The following is a 23,443-nucleotide window of genomic DNA, read 5'->3' as shown; positions in this document are numbered from 1 at the left end:
TGTAGCCTAGGCTAGCCTCCAGCTTCAGCCTCCAGAATTGTAGGGGTTTTAGGCATGAACCATTGCTCCTAGCTTTATTGCTAGGGTTTTTAAACCCCTTCCTGTATGAGGGAAATTTTTGTTGATATTCTAAAATTAAAATCTTGGCCTTCAGCCATTTTCTTTTTTTTTTTTTTTTTTTTTTTGGTTCTTTTTTTCGGAGCTGGGGACCGAACCCAGGGCCTTGCGCTTCCTAGGTAAGCGCTCTACCACTGAGCTAAATCCCCAGCCCCTAGAAACATGGGGAACTTTTGCCCATGTCTTTTTTAGCCATTTTCAAAAAGTTTTAGGTCTTAGTTTAAAAACAAAATCACTAAGTAAAATGTGCATGTGGTTAAAGCAGTCTTGTTGCTATAGGATACCCCCTCTGGTCTTACCCTGGAAAGCTGTTACCTTAGCAGCTGTCATACTCAGTGTGGGTACATATTTCCTGCTCTCTCTGTTTAAAAATAAAAATGGTGGCACAGTATGTCATGCTCACGCTCACTCTTGGACAGGTTTCACTATGTTGCTCAGGCTGGGCTACTCCTAAGCCTCTTGTCTGTCTTCTGAGTAAGTGCGATTCCAGGGAGGCCTCACGTGGAGATTCTCACTTAGCCATTGCTTTAAAGGCAGCATGGCAGTCCATTGGATACACCCTGTTCTTTCAGGGACTATAGTGTTACACTTTATGAATAGGCCTGACTTGACTTAATCATCCCCTTATGGAGGATCAATTAGACTGTATAGTCTTTGCTATAGCAAAAGGCTACAGAAAACATTGTTAGAAGATGCCATTACATTACTGGTACAAAGATTTTTTTTTAAGATTTATTTATTTTATGTTTGAGTATACTGTAGCTGTCTTCAGACACACCAGAAGAGTGCATCAGATCCCATTACAGATGTTGTGAGCCACCATGTGGTTGCTGGGATTTGAACTCAGGACATCTGGAAGAGCAGACACTGCTCATAACTGCTGAGCCATCTCTCCAGCCCACAAAGTAATTTCTTAACAGAGACTGTCCATATAGGAGTCCATGAGGGGCTGTTATCTACTGGGAGACCTGAATTTTAACTTTTCCTTAAATATTCCTGAAAGATATAGTTAAACTTTGTAAGTACTACTAGACTCAATGTGTTTTATTATTTAAATAAGAATTTCAGCTCTTCAAATTATAGACTGTTAAGATAGAAATATGTTTAAAATATAATATTTAAACCTCTGAGAATGGCTAGGGTATTGATTTATTGTTCCTGAGTCTCAAAGAGTAATATACCAAGAATTTGAAAACACTGAGAAACTTGTGGGTTTGGTTTTTTTTGTTTTGTTTTGTTTTTTGACTATATGGTGTAATTCTAAATTGTACCATTGTTGCTGAATAAACATACTTAAAAAAAATTAGTTAGGGCTACAGAGATGGCTCAGTACTTAAGCACAGTCACTGCTCTAGCAGAGGACCTGGGTTCAGTTCTAAGCATCTCCATGCTGCCTTACAAGTGCCAGTGATTTTAGTTCCAGGGGATTTGACATCCTCTTTTGACCTCCACAAGTAAATGTGTATATAGTTCACATACACGCACTCAGGAACACACGTATGTACATAAATAAATGAGTAATTTTTTTAAATAGTCAGCTTTTTTTAATAGTTTTTTTAAAAGATTTATTTATTTTATGTATGTGAGTGCACTGTAGCTGTCTTCAGACACACCAGAAGAGGGCATCAGATCCCATTACAGATGGCTGTGACTGAGAATTGCACTAAGGACCTCTGGAAGAGCAGAGCCATCTTAACCACTGAGCCATCTCTGACTCTCTGACGAATAAATATTTCTTTTTTTTTTTTTTTTCTTTTCTTTTTTTTTTTCCGGAGCTGGGGACCGAACCCAGGGCCTTGCACTTGCTAGGCAAGTGCTCTACCGCTGAGCTAAATCCCCAGCCCCCGAATAAATATTTCTAAAAAATTCAATCTCAGTTTGCCTTCTCCATTTCTCTTACTGCGTTACTAGTGATTCCAGATTTAAACTTTGAAGTGTGTAAGGTGATCCGTGGATTGAGGAAAGGAAGTGAGTGACTGTGCATTCTGTCTTGTCTTCCTTTTTCTGGGTGGCTATTGGCGAGTAGGAAGAGAAAACAAAGTGGCCTCTTGTTAGACGAAGAGGAAGACGGCGAGGAAGACTCTGGAGGCAGCAGTAGGGAAGAAGATGAAGAGGAGCAAGAAGGAGGCCTCGGGTCAGAGACTTCGAGGAAGAAGAAGGAAGATGAATTGTGGGCCAGCTTCCTTAATGATGTAGGAACAAAGTCAAAAGCAGCCTCAAGTTCACAAGTTAAGGTAAGCTTAGAGATTGATGGGATGAACGCCTCCCCAGAAACACCCTCAGTTCCCAGGAGCTTCCTAGTGTTAATTTGCAAACTGACTTGAGATTGGCATCTCAAATCAAAAAGCAAACTAGATGTCTTTTGATAGTGACTTCTCTAAGGGAAAAACAAAACATTTCTTTTTTTTAAGGTTTATTTATTTATTATATATAAGTACACTGTAGCTGTCTTCAGACACACCAGAAGAGGGCATCAGATCCCATTACAGATGGTTGTGAGCCACCATGTGGTTACTGGGATGTGAACGCAGGACCTCTGGAAGAGCAGTCAGTGCTCTTAACCTCTTAATCTCTCCAACCCCGAAAGCATTTTATTCTTTTTTTTTTTTCTTTTTTTTTTTTTTTTTTGGAGCTGGGGACCGAACCCAGGGCCTTGCGCTTGCTAGGCAAGCGCTCTACCACTGAGCTAAATCCCCAACCCGAAAGCATTTTATTCTTAACAGTAGAAAAAAATGAACTGTTTTAATCAGGTCAATTTCCAGCAGACTTTTAAAATCTTTTAAAAAAGTTATTTGTTGGGCTAGAGAGATGGCTCAGTGATTAAGAGCACTGACTGCTCTTCCAGAAGTTCTGAGTTCAGTTCTTAGCACCTAAGTCAGGTAGTTCACAAAAGCCTGCAACTCTAGCTCCAGGGGATATGATGCCTTCTCTGGCTTCTAAAGGCACCTGTACACCTACGCACACACATAAATTAAATGAGTAAAAATAAATAAAAATGAGTAAAAATTTAAAAAATGCACTCGTTATTTTTAATTATGAGTATTTGCTTGTCTTATGTGTGGGTGTGTGCTTATTAGTACAGGTGTCCGCTTTGGCCAAAGGCATTCGCTTACCCTGGAGCTCAAGTTACGGGCAGTTATGAATTGCCAGATGGAGATGCTAAAAAGTAAGCTCAGGTTCTCAACGAAAACTCTTAACTGCTGAGCCATCTGTCTATCCAGCCTCTCCAGTGTATATCTGCGTTATATTATTTTTTATATATGTATATTTTTACTTGTATGTCTATGCACCACATGCATGTAATACCTATGATGGCCAGAAGAGGGCATCAGAGATTTCAGAACTGGAGTTATAGGTGGATGTGAGCTGCCTTATGGGTCCTGGAAATGTAACCTGTGTCCTCTGGAAGAGCAGTCAGTGCTCTTAACTATACGTCATCTCCAGGCCCTCCAATAGTGTTTAACTGATTGGAGATGAAACATGAGAGAGCAGCCCTAAGCAGCATGTTCAGACAGTTCTTTTAGTCTTACACTTTGGTCAAAGTGATGTCTGTCTGTCTGTCTATCTATCTAACTTTTTTCCAGGTAGGGTTTCACTGTGTAGCCCTGGCCAGCCTGGAGCTCTATGTAGACCATGCTGGCTTCAAACTCAGAGATCAAGTCCTTGAATCTCTGCCTCCTGGGTGCTGGGCTTAAAGGTGTGTGCTATGCAGGCCTGATTCCATTTCTTACTTGTTTTAGGTAGCAGAGGAGACTGAAGAGACTAGTTCAAGTAAACCATTGGTGAAAGCAGATGAACTAGAGAAACCTAAAGAATCAGAAAAGGTGAAGATTACCAAGGTGTTTGACTTTGCTGGCGAAGAAGTAAGGTAAGAGGATTTCTGCGGTTGGAAACTAGCGCTTTTACAAGGCGGTGCTGTAAATTCTGCTTCATGTCTGTCCTTAGAGCATTTGGGAATTTGTATTTCTGTTTGCTCATTGCCATGCTCTGTGTGTGCTTTGGGTAAATCCTTTATTTCCTTCCATCGCTGTGAGGTAGCATCTCTGGTGAGATCGCTTAAGTCAGGCAACAGTTGAAGTCCTAGGAAGTTTAGCCTCAGTATTATTTGTCCCCTTAGTATTGTTTGAGCTGGCTTATGAGTTTATCTTAGTTTATAAAAGCAGTTTATTTTAGAGGCTTTTGAGTAGTTCAGCCTCCTGGATGCTTTGTTTAGAGGCAGAATCTCACTATGTAGCCCTGGCTATCCCAGAACTCACTGTGTAGACCAGGCTGGCCTCAGATTCACAGAGATCCACCTGCCTCTGCCTCCTGAGTGCTGGGATTAAAGTCGTGTGCCACTAAGACCAGCTTGTTGGCATTTTGTTTGATTAGTTTTTTGGGGGAGTTATGTGGCTGTTTTAAGTAAGACCCACATGCCTAGAATTTTCAGTCTCTCATTTATTTAAAATTATAATGTAAAAGCTGTAGTTTATAATTTAGAACAATGAGGTCAGAATTCGAGCAATAATTTTGTAATAATAATTTTTTATTTTCTATGTCAGTAACAGATTAGACTTGAATGTGGTCTGATAATAGTTTCTTTTGTCTTTATTGCTTTCAAAAGCAATGCCTGTTTGCCTGGATTTGCATCCTTCCCTCTGTGTGGGGTGTAGATTGTAGAACCCCTTGATGATGCTGGAGTCCTCAGATTCCTACATCCCATATATATGGTGTCAGTATATAATCTATACATAACTTCTTTTGTGCATTAAATATCCGATTTGTAATACTTGGTAATGTCGACCCATGGAAGTGGCACAGTATGTAGGGACTAGTGAGAAGGATGATAATGTGTGCGTGTTCTGTACAGATGTATTTCCCACTATATGTTTTCTGCCTATATTGGTTGATCCATAGAATATAACCCACTAATACACAGTGTTGCCTGTTTTTGTCCAGTGAAAATACATTTTGAAAAATTGAGGGTTTGTATTTATAGCTTTATAAGTAGTATGGAGCTCAACTTTTTTCTTTTTTTTAAAAGATTTATTCATTTATTATATATAAGTACACTGTAGCTGTCCTCAGACATACAGAAGAGGGCATCAGATCTCATTACAGATGGTTGTGAGCCACCATGTGGTTGCTGGGATTTGAACTCAGGACCTCCAGAAGAGCAGTTGGGGCTCTTAACGGCTGAGCCATCTCTCTAGCCCGGAGCTTAACTTTTAAAATGTTTAGACTGGGTCTCACTGTAGCCCAGACTATTCTGGAATTTACTGTGTATCCCAGAGTGGATGAAGTTGTGATATTCCATCTCCTCAGCCTCCTAAGTGCATAAGCTTCTGCGTACAGCAAAACTTATTTTTAATGATTTTATGTATGTGAGTCTTTTGCCTGGTGTATGTCTGTGTGCCATGTACATACCTAGTGCCTGAAGGTGTCAGAAAAGGGTGTTAGATCCCCTGGAACTGTAGTTACAGAGGGTTCTGAGCCACTATGCAGGTTCTGGGAACAGAACCCAGGACCTCTGGATGAGCAGCCAGAGCCCTTAACTTCCGAGTCATCTCTCCAGTGCCAAAGTCACTCATTTGAAAATTTTTCTCAAAAAACCTTTTCTTTCGTGAAGTATCCTTAGGACGGTTTTACAGTGAGCACCCTCATGCCAACACTCTTCACGGGTTCACCTGTGTTCGGTCTTCTGTTGTCCTTCTGTGAGGGTGTGGGCACTCCTGTCACAGCATGCGGATGAAGACCAGAGGACAGCTTGTAAAGTTGCTTCTCTCTCCACCACGGGGTCCTTGAGGAGTCAACTCAGTTTGCCCAGCTTGGCAACCTTTATCTACTAAGCCTTCTTGGCAGATCCTGTTGCAAATGACTCATCTTGACAGTTTTATCCTAACTGGACTGATCTCTGGTTTTTAATTGGATGTTTTATTTATTTACATTTCAAATGTTATCCCCTTTCCCAGTTTCCCCTCTGCAAATCCCCTATGCCATCCTGCTTGGATGAGGATGCTCCCCCCACCCACCCACCCACTGTGGCCTCACCGCCCTAGCATTCCTCTACACTGGGACATCAGTCCTTCCCAGGACCAAGGGCCTCTCCTCCCATTGATGCCAGATAAGTCCATTTCAGCTCCTTCAGTCCTTCCCCTAACTTCTCCATTGAGGTCCCTGTGATCAGTCCGGTGGTTGGCTTCAAGCATCCACATCTGTATTGGTCAGGATCTCTTTTTTTTTTTTTTTTTTAAGATTTATTTATTACATATGAATACACTGTGCTGTCTTCAGACCCACCAGAAGAGGGCATCAGATTTTATTACAGATGGTTGTGAGCCACCATGTGGTTGCTGGGAATTGAACTCAGGACCTCTAAGAGCAGTCAGTGCTTTTAACAGCTGAGCCATCTCTCCAGCCATACTCTTTTTAATGCAGTGGTTATAATGGCTAAGTATGAATAATGTAATGTGTTCAACCGATGTCCCTATGCTCATTGAAGTTACTGTACCTCTTCTCTTAGGTCAGTAACAGGTGGCTTTTTTTTTTTTTCTGGAGCTGAGGACCGAACCCAGGGCCTTGCGCTTGCTAGGCAAGCGCTCTACCACTGAGCTAAATCCCCAGTCCCCCCCCCCTCCCCCTTTTTTTTTTAAGATTTTTTTTCACTTTTTTCCCAGTAACAAGTAGTTTTGAAGCCCATATTCTGAGTAGATCTGTGTATGATTCGGTTACAGCCTTTTAGGCCCCAGTTATTCCGTTGATATTCTTTCTAGTTGTTCTTACACAGTCAGGACCCAGTTCAAGATTGAGTAGTGAGTGCATTTGGTGTTTTAAGGGTCCAAACCATTTATATTGGAGAATACACAGTTTAGATTACTGCTTGCCTTATATGTTTAGTTTCCAGTTAATCACCTTAGACTTGTAGTTCTCAGCCTTCCTGATGCTGTAACATTAGGAATATAGTTCCTCATGTTGGTATGACCCTAACCTTAAAATTATTTTGCTGCTTCTTCATAACCAATGTTGCTACCGTTATAGACTGTAACATAAATATCTGATAGCAGGATATCTGATGTGTGAGCTTTGTGAAAGGGTTATTTGATTCCCCTCCCTGCTGGGGTTGTGACCCACAGGTTGAGAACCACTGCATTAAACACTACTGTGATGACAGTACTAGATGTCCCTCAGTAACTCAGTGTTAGTGTTGAGTTAAAGGACATGGGCAGCATCTGTCAGAGCTCCCGTTGTAAGGCACTCTTGGCAGTTAGTCACTTTGAGATCTAGCACATAGTTATTGATGATGTCAATTACTAATGGATTTTGCCTCCAAAAATCAATTGTAGAACATTGACAGTAAACCACCAGTGTTTACAGATCCACCCCGGAGGTGGTGATGCGGGTGGTGATGCGGGTGGTGATGCGTGCCTTCAATCCTAGCATTTTCGAGGCAGAGGCAGCAGATCTCTCTATGTGAGATCCATAGATAGCATGGTATACAGAGTGAGTTTCAGGACAGCTAGGACTATGCAAAAAACAAAATAAACAAAACAAACAAAAACCCTGTCTTGATAAACATAAAAACAAAAACAAGAAAGAAAAAGGAAAGAAGCTAAACTTTTTTTGGACACAGCAGGGCATTTGCACATGAGAAGTTGGAGCAGCTCTGACAGTGTGCACACGACCTGTTGGGGGCTGGAGAGATGACTTCAGCGCTGACTGCTCTTCCAGAGGTCCTGAGTTCAATTCCCAGCAACCACATGGTGGCTCACAACCATCTATAACAAAATCTGATGCCCTCTTCTGGTGTGTTTGAAGACAGCTACAGTGTGATTATATATAATAAAATAAATAAATATTTTTTAAAAAGCTATAATCAAATGCCTTTAAAAAAAATCATCCAGTCAAAATCCCAGCATAGGAAGTGGGTGACAGAGTTGAATTAGCTAAGAAGCTGTTGGTCATTGATGGCTGCTCAGAGAGGGAGGATCAGTCTTCTTTACGAATGTGGCCCCTGAGAGACTATCCATGTTCTAGGTTCCCTACACCCAGGCTTATGTTAGCAGCACTGAATGGGATCAGTGGGTTTTAAGAAAAGAAAAAAAAAAAGATAAATACACACAAAGAAGTAGGAAATGGATATGGTACAATGGTGGTGAGGGAGAGATCAGAAGAGAGGGAATAGGGAGGAACTTAGTCAAAGCGTATTAAGTGCCTGATTAAATTCTCAAACAATAAAAATATAGAGAGTGAATTAACATACCTCAGAAAATACAAGTTAAAAAACAAGGCATTTCAAGGCAGAGTTGAGAGCTGGCCACGTCTGTAGATCAAGTTCCATATAGGACAACATGTTGAGACCGTCGCAAAGCCTGTGTGGGCTGGGACACTTCCCACATGTAAGGTAGAGCATCTGCAGGACAGGCTTCATAAAGACCAAATTAGCTAATTACTGTTGCTCTGAGAAGTCAGCGAGCTTCTGATAAAATTATGAACTTCATAAATTTGTTTATAAATACTATCATTTAATATGTCCCTGATTTTTTTTTTCTTTTTTGAGCCAGAATCTAATGTAGCCCAGGCTGACATTGAACTGACTCTCTTGCCTGTTGCTTCCCAAGTGTACATATTACACTCATGTGATACTACTCTGGTATTTTTTGATTGTTTTTTGAGACAGGGTTTGTTTGTAGCCCTGGCTGTCCTGGAATCACTTGGTAGACCAGGCTGGCTTCAAACTCAGAGGTCCACCTGCCTCTGCCTCCTGAGTGCTGGGATCAAAGGCTTGCCCTCTCACTGTCCACGTTTGTAAATAATGAAGAGTACTCAGGGATCCTGCATGTGTACAGTTTGTCAGAAGAGGGCAGCATCGTCTGTCAAATAAAACAGGACACACTCAGCACATGGATTTATTTATAGTTCTCAGTAAGACACGTTAATTTAAAAACAATTATATATTATTGGGATTTATATATAACAGAACGAGTGAGTGTCTTCTCAAACTCCTTCTCCCAAAAGAATACAAAAGAAAGCTGGAGAGATGGCTCAGCCGTTAAGAGCACTGACTGCTCTTCTAGAGGTCCTGAGTTCAATTCCCAGCAACCACACGGTGGCTTACAACCATCTGTAATGGGATCTGAAACCCTCTTCTGGAATGTCTAAAGACAGTGACAGTGTGCTCATATACATAAAATAAATAAACAAATCTTAAAAAAAACTTTTTTTTTTTTTTTTTTTGAGACAGGATTTCTCAGGCTGGCCTCAAACTCAAATTCATCTGCCTCTGTCTCCCAAGCACCAGAATTAAAGGTGTGTGCCACCACTGCCAGGCTATTGGCAAGACTTTTTTTTTTTTTTTTTTTAAAGATTTATTTATTTATTATATATAAGTACACTGTAGCTGTCTTCAGATACACCAGAAGAGGGCATCAGATCTCTTTACAGATGGTTGTGAGCCACCATGTGGTTGCTGGGAATTGAACTCATGACCTCTGGAAGAGCAGTCGGGTGCTCTTAACCGCTGAGCCATCTCTCCAGCCCTGGCAAGACTTTTTTAAAGAGCACATATTTAAGATACTGTAAGGAGCTTTCTTGAATGATCTTAGGAGATTTGAACTTTGACTTCCAAGGCACAACTTGGTGTTTGTCTTTGAGATATCTTTTAATTTCTTGACATCATTGTTTCCTTTTTTGTCTTTGTCTCAAGAGCATCCCTGCATCTTTAAGAAATGTGAAAGAGCTAGTGGGAGAAATGTCTCAGTGAAAGCATGAAGTAGTGTTGGCATGAGATTAGTCTTTTTAGTTTCTCTAACTTGCTCGTAATGGCAGAATTTAGGATTTGGCTGTTCTGTTTGTCTTTCCTCGGTGAGCACTGTGTACTTTCTTGAAGCCTTGGGAAAGGGAGGTGATTGCCGTTCTTACCCTTTCCTATGGCAGAGCCAGCTGACCCTGTGAGCTCAGACTTTCCAAAATGATTCACCTTTTGGAAAATTCCAGTCATGGAAAAGTTCCATCCAAGTAAAGACCTTCCAGGAAGTTGAGTGAGTGAAAATGAAGTTAAAATGGAATTTCTGTTGAAAAGCAGGTGAATTAATTATTGTTGCTAATAGACCCTTTCCTATCCGGAGTCCCTCATGCATGAGATGATTATAAGCTAACCATTCCCTTACTTAAAAGTACTATGATACTAAATCCTTCACTGCTTCCTAAAAGGGAGCTTACTCTCTGGCACCTGGGGCCGTGAGCACAGGAGAGGGCCAGCTTGGAGCTTACTGCGAGAGACAAAATGGCAGGAAGTGGAGTTGCTCTAGGGATGCTACCAGCAGAGAGCAGTCTGCTGTTACTTTGTGTCAGGGATTAGGTTCCTTCAGAAGTACCTCAGGCTACATAGTGTTTCCAGTGGGGGCTGTAGACATTGGCAGGGAGGTTAAGAAGGATATTCCCATGGGTTAGATTTCCCCACCCTCCACTGTGACTTGTTTCTTGTCTTGTCATTGCTTTTGTGGTTGGCTGTGTGACTGGACTGTGAGGTTTTTTTTTTTTTTTTGGTTCTTTTTTTCGGAGCTGGGGATCGAACCCAGGGCCTTGCGCTTCCTAGGTAAGCGCTCTACCACTGAGCTAAATCCCCAGCCCCGTGAGTTTTTAATGGCAGAAGTCACATCATGTTTCTTTACGTGTCCTGTTGCATCTGTTGCATGCTTTCCAGAACATGTTTACCAAAGTGTGTACTGGGGTCTTGTCAGGCCTGCTACAAGACAAGAACAACAAAGCCCAACATAAGGTCATGATTGCTGCTTTCTTCTCTTTGCTGCTTGGACCACTCGTTCTTCGTTTCCTAGCATTCTTGAAGTCAGCTGTGATTTGATCCTTTAAAGTGCCGTGTCAGTCAAGTATTGTGTGGCTCTTTGCTGAAACTCACCCGTCAATTCTAGACTCTTTTTGTTGTATTTTTCCCTTTTTCTGAAGTGTGTATTATTTGAATTCAGACTAGACTGCACTATAGTTGGGCAGCAGCTGTGTGCCTCAGTAGCGTAACAGTAAACTATTTCTTAGCAGTACTACAAACGTTATGGGTTGGTTAGCTCTTTGCCTTGTCCCTCAGCCCTTGGCAAATACAGCTTTTAAGGACGGCTTTGCATTAATTCTTTAATTTCAGGATGGGGCTTTATTCTTCATGCCTGTCCTTCTGTGGCTTTTGTTTTCTTTAAATGTATTGGATCCCTCTGGATCAGCAGTGGTGGGATAGAGCCTGTGTTTTGATGTAAGAGAGGCTTTGTTCCTAATGCAGACTTTGAGCTGGTTGTGACTGCGCCTCTCTTCCACCTTTGATCATTAAATTTAATTAGCCTTTCTAGGGTTCTGTAAAACAAATCAGCTTTCTTGTTGTCATCCATTCCACATGGCAACAAGCTCCCGAGATCAGAGGAAACCAAAGCCAGCTAGTACTTCAGACTGGCTGCTCCTTTTTGAGTCAGAATCTCATTTAGCTGAGACTGGCCTTGAACTCCTGCACTCTTGCTCACTGTCCTATGTGGAGATGTCGCAGGCGTGTACCACCATGCCCAGCTGGTGTGTTACTTTCTGAAAGTTAGATGGACGTCTTTCTCTGTCCCTCCGCTTACTGCTGTTGTGGAGTTGGTCACATTTATCTGTCACTGTTGTGGGACTTTGACAGGATGTGGACAGTAAAGTATGTGCTGGTTCTTCATTAATCTCACCAGTCTTCTGTAGATCTGTACAAGACAAGGAAACCCAAAGGTTCTATTTTCAGTATAGTATTTTGAGTTCTGCCTTAAGCCCAAGATTTTGATGTAGGTTTAATTTGGGTATTGATTTGGCAATATAACAGATGACCCTAAAGTTTGCATGAAGCAGCTGGCTGTCCCGTTGCAGTTTCTCAGAGTTGCCGAGGCCGCTGGGTTCCCACAGGCAGTTGCTCAGCCTCGCTTGTTCCCTTGAACCAGTGTTGGGACCACTTTCAAGACCACTTACTTCCTCTCCTGATGCTCTTACAAGGACTCAGATACCTTCACACTAGGGATGATTGCCCAGCCGTCTGTCTGTCTTTCCGTGTGATGTGTGCTGTAGAGTGGGTAGAGTTCTGAAGATACATTCCCAGAGCACACAGAAGGCCTTGCGCAGGACTCCCTTAGGTGACACAGTCTTTTTTTTTTTTTTTTTTTTTTTTTGGTTCTTTTTTTTCCGGAGCTGGGGACCGAACCCAGGGGCTTGCGCTTCCTAGGTAAGCGCTCTACCACTGAGCTAAATCCCCAGCCCCTAGGTGACACAGTCTTAAAACCCCATTCACTTTGCAGGGGTTTGCTTAAGGTTCGGGAGGAGCATATGGACAGGAAATGTGTGACGACCAGTTTGGAAAATACCATCTGTTGACAGAATTTTGACTAGCATTGCTGTGTAGACTCTGGATCGTTGAATAAGCCGAGTAGCTGCTTAGATTTCAGTTTTAATCCTTAGGGACAGACGTAATGAGCTTCCTGTCAGGGTGACAGTGGTGTAGACCTGCCAGTATCAGCTGCAGGCAGCAGCAGTGTGTAAGCCTCGGAGTGGTGCCGTGTGTCTCTACCTTAGCTGGAATTTGTCCTGTGTCATCGTAGCTCCTCGCTTAGCTTTGTGCTGCTTACACAATGTTAATTCAGTGTTAAATACAGCAGAGAGTGACTCTTCATTAGAAAAATTATCCTAGAAGGTGGTAGAGACTAGTACATCCTCATAGATGGGTTTATTTTATCATTTTTGGCTAATCTTTGGTTGAATATTTATAATACACTGATGTAGTTTTGGATCTGCCCACTGGTAGATTGGAATTTAAGCAAAATTCCTTAAATGTTTGTGTTGTTCTGGCATGTCAAAACAGGGGTTGCATGTTTCTCCGCTCTTTACCTGAAATATGAGGCGCCTTAGTGTCTTTATTTCATCCTTTAGAACTTTTTATCTGATTGTGTTGCATTCTGTCACTCCCTAGGTAGCTCTAATTTGCCGAGTTTGAAGAAATTGCATTTTGTTTTGGGGTTTTAGGAATAGAGCGGGTAGGAGCCTTCTGTGGGATATTCCCATTTGTTTGCTTTTCTTCTTGCAATGACGGCAGTGCTTTTGTCTCTGTGTCCCATCCCCATCTCACTGTTCATTGGCCCTCTGAGTTGGTGCTGATCTGGTAAGTGAGGGAGAGTGCAGGCAGGGTCTCTATAGATCTGTTAGTAACAAGTGAGCTGAGCCTCGGTGGAAGCTGGAGTCTTCACACTGGCAGATAGAATGGGAGACTTGAAGGTGACTGTTGAACTATACTGTTGTTTTGTTTGTTAGTGTCAGTCTGGGAAATGCCTATTTATAGAACTGTTAGAGTGAACTTATTCATAAGACTCAGTGGCCAGAATTTATTGAAAATTCAGTGGCATGTTCTTGGTTTTCATTTATTTCCTTTGCTATAATTTTTGCTTCTTTTTAAACATTTTATTCCTTTTTAATTTTATGTACATTGGTGTTGCTTGCATGTATGTATGTGTAAGGGTGGATCCTCTGGAGCTGGCGTTACAGACAGTGGTGAGCAGCCATGTGGGCCCTGGGAATTGAACCTGGGTCCTCTAGAAGAACAATCAGTGCTCTTAACTGCTAAGCTATCTCTCTAGCTCCTTAATTTTTGCTTCCTATCCCACTTGTAAGTTTGTTTTCTCTTTCCTTGAAATAGGGTGACTAAGGAAGTAGATGCTACATCTAAGGAAGCCAAGTCTTTCCTCAAGCAAACAGAGAAAGAAAAACCACAGGCTCTTGTCACTTCAGCGGCAACACCACCCCCTGCTGGGTCAGGGTGAGTATTTGTCTCAATTCCAGGTGTAGTTGGCACACTGGGAAACTCTTCTCTGTGTGAGGAGCTGTTTCTAACTGCAGCTGTCTCCACTCCTTTATGACATAAGGAATGAAACTCTGCCTTGACAGAAGTCTACCCAGATGGCGTTTGCTAGAAAAATTAGCATGAATTGCTTATTTAATAATCCCAACCTGAAAGAAGTTAACCACCAAGATGAACGTGTAAATTGCATACCTAAAATTATTATTTTTGCATGACAATATTAGCAGTTCATCAGAATGTTTAATAAATTTTGAATAGAGTTCTTAGTTCCAGACCCCTGATGGCAAAGGAACATCAGAGGGTCAGGTAGGACAGGAATCTACATCTGTAGTCCAACTACTTGAGACTGAGATAGGTAGATCATGTGAGCCAAGGAGTTCCGAGCTAGCCTAGGCATCAGAGTAAACTCCCTGTCTCAAAGAAAACAGTCAAAAATTATTTTTTTTTAAAAAAGAAACTTTGATTGTTTACTTCTTTTGCTCCTAAGCTGACTTCTGTGACCTTTTAGATGGGGACTGTCACCTCATTAAACATAGACACCTTTGGTGTGAACAGGAAAGTTGGTGTTTGTTTGTTTGTTTTTCTTGTTTTTAAGACAGAACTGTACTATATAGGCATGACTTTGCCCGGAGCTAACTGTGTAAAGCAGGCTGGTATCAAATTTACCAAAATCTACCTCTTTCTCCTGAGTGTTGGGATTAAAGGTATGTGTCATCTTGTCTGACAAACAGGAAAGTTTTATTTTACATTTTTTTCTCCCATTAAAAATCCACCAGCTTTTCCTATTAAACTTTGTAGGCAAATTTTCATCTCTCTAGCCTGATTTTGAATAGTGGTGTTAAAGTGGTGTGTGTTGTGAGGATACACTCACTCAGTAGCAGAATCCAAGACAAAGGTTTATTTATGTGAGAAGTGACTCCAGGGAGACCCAGGAAGTAGGTGAAAGGAAGAGGCCTCTCAGATACTGCCAACTGCCTTTTCTGTTACTTATCAGGGTATTGATTGTCCTGAAGACTCTTTCTAAGTGCATCTGGGCCGATTCAGCATAGGACAGTCTCTTTAAATGGACTAGGAGGGATTCCTCCCAAACCTGAGCTGTACAGCCCTGGCATAGACAAGGGTCAACATGGAGACTCCTGAGAAAAGGTCTGAGAAGAGTCTGACTACAGTAAGGGGGGAGTTGTCCTCAGGCTGTGCACAGAAGAGCTCCTGGGGTAAGGGCAGCTGGAAACGGTGCTATTATTGACAGCCATTCTAGTAAGCTACTTTCCAGTAGATGAATGACCTACTGACTCCGTGACAAAAGGTCAAATGAAATCTCTGCTAATCAACTTCTGTGAAAGCTCTAACGGAATATTACCAGAATAGAGAATATCTAAGTATCTGAGTGAAAGTGCATGAATGTGGGACATTTAAAATCTCAAATAGGGGGGTGGGGATTTAGCTCAGTGGTAGAGCGCTTGCCTAGCAAGCGCAAGGCCCTGGGTTTGGTCCCCAGCTCCGAAAAAAAGAAAATCTCAAATGGCCCTTCAAGGTGTATCTGCTTGTTTTTTAAACCCGTGTCTCAGAAAAATGCTTGGAATGCCAAAAGAAATCATCTGCTTTGGGGTTTGAAAGTAGATTCGTTTTATCATTGAAAACATTAGAATCTGCAACAGATTCCATATGTATGGGAGGTCCTTTCAAGGGGAGAGTTTACAGGAGTCATCCAATATATAAAAGAAAAGTAATACAGTAAAATGTTTTCCTGCCCCCCCCCCCCCCACACTTTGGGAATTGCTTTAGTTTATAGAAATATGTGTTTTCGTTTTCTCTAAACAGATTTAAGCAATACAGGAAAACCAGTGCAGCAGAGTAAAACATCCTGTCCCACATCCTTCAGTAACAAATAAGGACAGATACAGAGAGCCAGTGTTTGGATCTGAAAATGCATTTCCTCCACATGTTTAAAATAGCATGCACTTAGGCTATAAAAAGCCAGAATTAGTGTGTCAGGAATGGAGCAAACCCTCTTTTAATTAGAGGACAGTATCAGGCTGTTACATTTCGTAGTGGAAAACACAGTGCTTACCAAGTGTGTCTAAATCCCATGGCTTCATCATCCAAGCCTCTTGATCTCCCTTTTCCTCTGCACACTGAATTCTTGTATTGAGCTTCTAACAGCTGGAAGCTGGCTGGGTTTTGACCCCACACTGCTCTCTTCGTCCAGTCTGACTTGATTACCCCTAGTCTCATCAGAACTCAGTCCTGGCTGTAAGCACTGAGTTGTTTCTCCCATGTGCTTTTGTCTTGCCTTTTGGACATAGGAAAAAAGGCTTTGTTGTTGAACCTCAGACAACCTCCTGGTGGTATCAGGTTAGGCATATTTGTCCCAAAGACAGAAAAGATTTGTGCTAGAGCCATATGAAAATTATGTCTCAAATTGATGATCTGGGCAATAGACTGTCATCCTGGTACCTAGAGGCGAAGTAGTAGGATCTGGGAGCTCAAGGCCAGCTTTGACTGCATGGTGAGTCTGTGCTCCTTCTGGACTGCATGAGATGTTTTCCCCTGAAAACCAACAGTAAATAATGCCTGGTCCAGTGGTCTGTCAGTTGTCGTGTCTCTGACTGTCCCAGGAACCTCACATTTGTGGATAGTTTTCTATCTAAACAGCTAATGTGATTTTTCCCAGAGTCCTGAGAAGTTGGTAATTATGAACTTGGCTCATTTTTAGTTTTTAAGTGAGCACAATCATTGAGTTTTGATAGAGTAGTGAGCATTTCTCTCAGAGTGTTAGAAATCAGACATAGCCACAGTACTGGAGGAACTGGTTATAGAATCTGACTGTCTCAGTTGGCTTCTTTTCCTTTGCTGTTTGGTTGTGTTCATATTTTTCTCCTATGATGTGTTTACAGTCGAATATATATTAAAAGCCTGCACACACTCCAGAGCTGAGTCCTTTGAGTGGTTCAGTTCAAGAAGTAAGACTTCCAGCAGGGTCCTAATAGAACTGTCTAGGATGTCATGGATAAAAGTTTATTGGTAGTTATTAATAATAGAGGAAAAATAGATATTTTAGCAAACAGACCTCTGGTTATATGAGAGATAGGAAAGTAATTTTTTATAAGAAAACAAACAATGCATTGTTTGTTTGTTTAGAAATGTGTAATTGGGGGCTAGATGGCTCAGTGGTTAAGGGCGCTGACTGCTCTTTCAAAGGTCCTGAGTACAATTCCCAGCAACCATATGGTGGCTCACAACCATCTATAATGGAATCTGATGCCCTCTTCTGGTGTGTCTGGATAGCTACTGTGTATTCATATACATGAAATAAATAAAACTTTTTTAAAAAAGAAATATATAATTGGAATGTTTGTTTGTTTGTTTGTTTGTTTAAATTGCAGAGTCTTACGATATGAGTAGGCTGACTTCAAGCCTGTGATCCTCTTGCCTCAACCTTTGAGTGCTGGGGTTACATGTGTGCATCACCAAACCTGGCCTCAAAACAACAAACAGCTTCCATGAGTCTAAATGTGACACTATGTAATTTATCAGTTTGAATTTTACCATTTATTAGTTTCTCGCATACTCATGGGATATATTCACAGTAATGGGCAGCTACAACACTAGACCTGTTACCAGCTACTCTCTGTCTTCACCCTCAGTCTACTCATGGACTTTCTGGGTCCAGGTTTGTTTATTTAGGCATTTCATGAGTGGAATCCCAATATTTTTCCTTTTTAAAAGATGTATTCACGTGATATATATGTATGTATGTATGTATGTATGTATGTATGTATGTATGTATGTGAGTTTGCCAGCATGTGTGTCTGGACGTGTGCGTGCATCTGTGGGAACTGGAGTTATAGGTAGTGATGAGTTGTCCTATGGGTACTCAGAACAGAACCTGGGTCTTCTGTAAGAGCAGCAAGTCAAGCTGGGTGGTGGTGGTGGTGTACCACTGTAATCCCAGCATTCAGGAGGCAAAAGCAGGTAGGTCTCTGTGAGTTCGAGGCCAGCCTGGTCTGCAGAGCGAGTTCTGGGACAGCCAGGGCGACACAGAGAAAACCCTTGTTTCGAAAAACAAGTCAGTGAGTCCTCTTAACCACTGTGGTTCCCAGTGGTTCCCCAGTCCTCGTTCTGACCCCTCTGACTTAACATAATATCTCCAGGGTTCATGTGGCAGCATCTGTCTATAATTTACTCTTTTCTATGCCCTTTGTAGACTAATGTAATTGTAAGGTTATACTCCATTTTGTTTATGTAGGTGCTAATTAACGGACTTAGGGTGGTTAGGGTGGTTTTGTTTTGTTTTGTTTTGTTTTTTAAGATTTATTCATTTATTATATATAAGTACACTGTAGCTGTCTTCAGATACACCAGAAGAGGGCATCGGATCTCTTACAGATGGTTGTGAGCCACCATGTGGTTGCTGGGAATTGAACTCGGGACCTCTGGAAGAGTAGTCGGGTGCTCTTAACCGCTGAGCCATCTCTCCAGCCCCTTAGGGTGGTTTTTAACGTTTGTTTATTGCAAATGTTTTGTGGATATTTATGTACAAACTTTTGTGTTATTGGGTGTTTTCATTCCTCTAGAGTATATCCCTACAAGAATTTGTGGATTAGACAGTAGCTAGAACAAGCTCTTTTTAATTTTTCAAAAAATTTTAATCTATGCATATGGGAGTTTTGCCTGTATGTGTTTCTGTGTCTCATGCGCCTGATGCCCACAGAGGCCAGAAGATGTTAGATTCCTTAGGGGGTAGAGTTAAGGAGATGGTTATGAGCCACACTGTATGTAGGTTCTAGGAACTGAACCCGTGTCCCCTGCAAGAGCAGCCAATGCTTTTAACCACTGAGCCATCTCCGGCCTCCTTAGGTGCTTTTAAACTGTTCTTTAAAAAACAAAATAAAGGGGTTGGGGATTTGGCTCAGTGGTAGAGCGCTTGCCTAGCAACCGCAAGGCCCTGGGTTCAGTCCCCAGCTCCGAAAAAAACAAAAAAACAAAAAAACAAAAAAAACAAAATAAAAACAAAAAACTCTCTAACTGGCTGTGGTGACTGAAGTCCTAGAAGCCAGAGGTAAGAAGATTGACTCATGCAGGTTTGATGCCAGCTTGATCCACATAACAGATTCTAGGCAAGCCAGGGATGTTAGCAAACCCCGTCCTAACAAAATAACCCAACAACAAAAGATCTGTGTGTGAAGTCTTCAAAAAGTACAATTGGAGAGCTGGAGAGGTGTGTCTGTATCATAGACCGTTTCTGTTGGATTATGGTCTTAATTGTGCTACACTTCTCCTGGTGTGAAAAATACTGAAGTACTTTTGAGCCTTGAGTAGAATGGGCATGTGAAGTGACTGCACTTGCAGAATTTACTCAGCTTAATGGTGGGGATGGGTTTGTGAAGAAGGAGGGGAAGACCTTCAGTAAGAGCATTGTCATGATCTGGGGTGGAGTCTCCTGGTCACTTACAGCAGTGAGCAGTGAGTATGCACTAGAGGGCAGAGTTAGTCCTGAGAAAGCAAGCACTCAGGCGCACAAAGCAGTCCTAAGCCTGCACGGTGCTATATATTTTTGTTTATCTAATTAGATTAGTCTTTGATAAGAGATTTCTTTGTTCTGTTTCCTTTGTTTAGTATTTCTAGATATATCAAGTTACAGTTTGGTTTGTTCTCAACTCTGCTTTGTTTGGAAAATGATTTTCCCTCTCTCATTTTTGTAATACTAAGTTTTATTTGTGGAGATTTTTTTGTTAATTACAAGTAGGCGTGCTAACATATGGCACAGCTGTTGTCAAATCTCATGAGAGAACTGACCTCTGTGAGTTGTCCTGTGGCCTCCACACACCGGATGTGATACTCATGATGGTCTCCAGGTTCACTCCCTCCCCCCAAAAAAGAATAAATATAAAAAAGTTAAAGAGAGACATTGTGGCCACTTCAGGGACTGCATTTTTAATATTGAAGCTTTAAAAACGCTCTATGCTGTTTCTCAGGCGCTTTTGTGTGGAAGTTACCATTCTCATCTGTTCTAGTGTCACTGAAGCATGCCGTTCACCTGGAGCATGACAGTCAGTGCATCTGTTCTGACCAAAGTTCTGCTAAGAGAGTCTTAGCACTATTTGTGATGGTTATGAGTATATAGTAAGACTCACATCATATTACATTTTTGATTTCAGTTGGGATTTTCCTCACAGGAGAGACTGAGCAGTGGTGTTCTGGTCATTCTGGTTGAGGATGAAGACCAGGCTGACCTGCATCTGCTGTGTCCAGTTACATGGTCCGGGGCTCTTGCCAAAACCCTACTGTTCAACAAAGCTATCGTTTATGTAAGGTGAAAGAATTTAAAACTTTGAAAACAGGTGATCTAGAAAAACCTAAAGAAGCGAAAGGGGAGATGACAGAGTCTATGCGAGCATATGTCTGACCGAGGAAGCCTGAATGTTTAAGATGTTAAGCACAATATGCTTCTTAGCCGTACCTGACAGCTACCAGCTAACTTGAGGAAGGATGGGAAGCCTGTGCCTTGTCATGCCTTCCATTTTCAACTGAGAGCCCTTCCTTCACTCCAGATGTTTGAGAAGTGTGGAGGAAGAAAAAGGAGTGTACCTCATAGTCAGAAGTTTGAGGGAAATCTCTTTTACTATAGTAATTGTTGGGCAGGTCCCTCACTCCCGTCTCTTGGTGAGCCCTGATGTTAGAAGTAGCTTTGCCAAAAGCCTCTCTCCAGTCCTGCAGTTCCACCAGTTCTCTGTGTTGGGGGATGGGGATGTAACTCTGCTCTCTTGCTCACGAGTGCCCAGACTTCAGAGTTCTTCTCTGCCCCTACCCTGTACCCAATCCAACAAGTTCTTTTAATTTTGGGCTTTTTAAAAAAATCATTTATTTACATTCCCCTTCCCAGTCCCCTTCCCAGTCCCCTTCCTTTCTTCATCCCATTCCTCCTGCCCTTTGCCTCCGAGAAGGTACCCCCACCCCCACCCTCAAGCATCCCCCTTCCCCGGGGCTTGAAGTCTCTACATGATTAGATGCATCCTCTCCAACTGAGGCCAAACAAGGCAGTCATCTGCTACATAAGTGTTGGGGGCCTCGGACCAGGCTGAGTGTACCCTTTGGTTGATGGGTTAGTCTCTGGGAGCGCCCAGGGGTCTGGGTTTGTTTGTACTGTTGTTTCTCCCATAGGGTTGCCATCCTCTTCAGCACTTTACATCCTTCTAACTCAATCATAGGTGTCCTCAACCTCCATCCAATGGTTGGCTGTAAGTATCTACATCTGTAGGGCCTCTCAGAGGACAGCCATGCTAGGCTCTTGTCTGCAAGCACAACGTAGCATCGGGAATAGTGTCAGGCTTTGTTGCCCTCCTCCCCCACAATGAGATGGATCCCAGTTGGCCCAGTCACTGGACGGCCTTTTCTTCAGTCTCTGCTCTCCAGCTTTGTCCCTGCATTTCTTTTAGACAGGAACAGTTCTGGGTCAGAAATTTTGATGATGGATTGGTAACTCTGTCCCTGTACTTGGGGCCTTGTCAACTGGAGGTGTTCTCTTCAGGTTCCCTCGCTCCATTGTTGGGCATTTTGGCTAAGTTTACCCTCATTGAGTCCTGGGAGTCTCTCACATACCAGGTCATTGGGGTTTTCTAGATGGTCCCCTCCGCTTACCCCAGAAGCTGCATATTACCTCCTGGCCCTCTGCTCTTCTTTCCTATCCCCCTCCCCAAATACCGGATCCTGTCCCCTTTTCTCCTCTCCCTTCCCTCTTCTACCCAGGTTCCTCCCTCCTGCCTCCTATGATTATATTGTTCCCTCTTCTAAGTGGGATTGAAGGATTCTCACTTGGGCTTTCCTCCTCATTAAACTTCTTACAGTCTGTGGGTTGTATCCTAGGTACACTGAACTTTTTGGCTAAAATGCACTGATCAGCGAGTACATGCTAAAGTTAAGATTCTAGTCTTGAATCCCCAGTTCATTGCTCTCTCGTGACCCTGAGCAGAGGTGAGCGCTCTCCTGTGCTCCCTGCAGCATCACATGAGCATACTCCTCAGTCCGTCTTCTGGATGTCAGGCCTTAGGTTTCGCCTCTCTAATACCAGACAAGTTCTGTTTTGATTTGGTTTACAAAACCCAGGCCCGGAAGTTATTAAAACCCACTCCCCGCCCTCAATCATTCTGTCAGATCATGTGCACTACTGTGGTTTTTCACTTCCTCTTTGAAATGTAGAGGTTCCCTTTCTTTTGTGAGTCTTTAAAATAGTGATAGTCTGTCTACTGTTTCTAGGTCACAGTGTGGCAGATGTTTAGTTTATCTTAGCCGTCCTTCACAGACGGCCGGTTGGCTTTTCATGTTTCTGAGTCTTAGGTTTCTGTTAGTGTGATGAGTAATGTCCTGACCAAAAGCACCCGGGGAGGAAAGGCTTATTTTGCCTACACTTCCATGCCACTGTCTTTCATGAAAGCAGTCCAAAGGAGCTCCTGGCAGGAACCTGGAGGCAGGAGCTGACCATAGGTCACGGAGGGGTGCTGCTTACTTGCTCAGCCTGCTCTCTTATATACCCAGAGCCACTGCCCAAGATAGCACCACCCACAATGGCGTGGGTCCTCTCCCACCAATCATTAATCGAAAATGCCCTTCAGTCTCACCTACAGCCTGATTTTAGGCATTTTTTCAATTGACATTCCTTCCTCTCAGATGTCTCTGGCTTGTGTCAAGTTGACATAAATGCTAGCCAGCATACTGAACAACTAGTTGAGAGTTGTGATTGCATTTGGTGAAATTTGAAGTGATCCAAGCAATTTCTCTCCCTCTCCTACTCCCCTCCCTCCCCCTCTCCCTTCCCCTCTCTCTCCCCCCGCCCCCATTACATACATACATGATCCTCAGCGTCATCGTTACAAAGAAAGCAACAAGTAAACGTTTGTCTCTGGAGACTTGCTATCCTTTATGAATGTCTATTCTAGTGTTGGTCATGACAGCAGGTTGCTGTGGTTCCATAGCTTGTGTTCGGCAAGTAGCTAAGTCTGAAACAGTTTGCAATGCCAGAAATGTGATTGGAATGGCACCTCCGCTTAATCACATAGTTCAAGTGTAGATATGTATGGAGTTCTTTACCCACCCCACAGGCCTATTTTGCAGTTTCTGCTATTTCCCTTCTTTCTTGTCAACTTGTCTGTGTGGAAGTGTTGTTTCCACGATAACATTTCAGAACGCACATCCTTATTGGGATACTCAGAAGCCCTGCCGTGTGCCTGGTAGCCTTGTTTTCTAGCCAGGAAACACATGGCATTCATTCTGTCAGCCTTTCCTGTCTTAACTTGGGCTGCCTTGTGGACAACAGGAAAGCCCTTAAGTTGCTCTCTCCCCGTAGCACAGGTTCCAGATTAAAGTGTGCTAAAGGGCTTTTGATCTATAGTGCCCGTTACCCAGTGTTTAGGCCTTGGTGGATAAAGTCGTTGGGTGATGTAGCTGTAGGGGCGTAAGCTAAAACCCCGTGCCGTCGGGTCTGATGCT

At 42.5% G+C, this 23,443-nt stretch overlaps 1 protein-coding gene across 1 annotated transcript in view; it reads left to right on the top strand.

Moving 5' to 3' along the window:
• Cfdp1 (chromatin remodeling protein CFDP1) overlaps positions 1 to 23,443 on the top strand; it is an 88,296-nt gene that overhangs the window by 8,903 nt on the left and 55,950 nt on the right. The window contains 3 exon segments of the mRNA NM_199378.5: positions 2,144 to 2,351; positions 3,858 to 3,985; positions 13,796 to 13,915. Coding sequence (NP_955410.1) covers positions 2,144 to 2,351; positions 3,858 to 3,985; positions 13,796 to 13,915 — 456 coding nt within the window.

The sequence above is a fragment of the Rattus norvegicus genome, chromosome 19 (genome assembly GCF_021556685.1).
Source record: "Rattus norvegicus strain SHRSP/BbbUtx chromosome 19, alternate assembly SHRSP_T2T, whole genome shotgun sequence".
Classification (NCBI taxonomy): Eukaryota; Metazoa; Chordata; class Mammalia; order Rodentia; family Muridae; genus Rattus; species Rattus norvegicus.
This window is presented reverse-complemented; position numbering and strand designations above follow the sequence as displayed.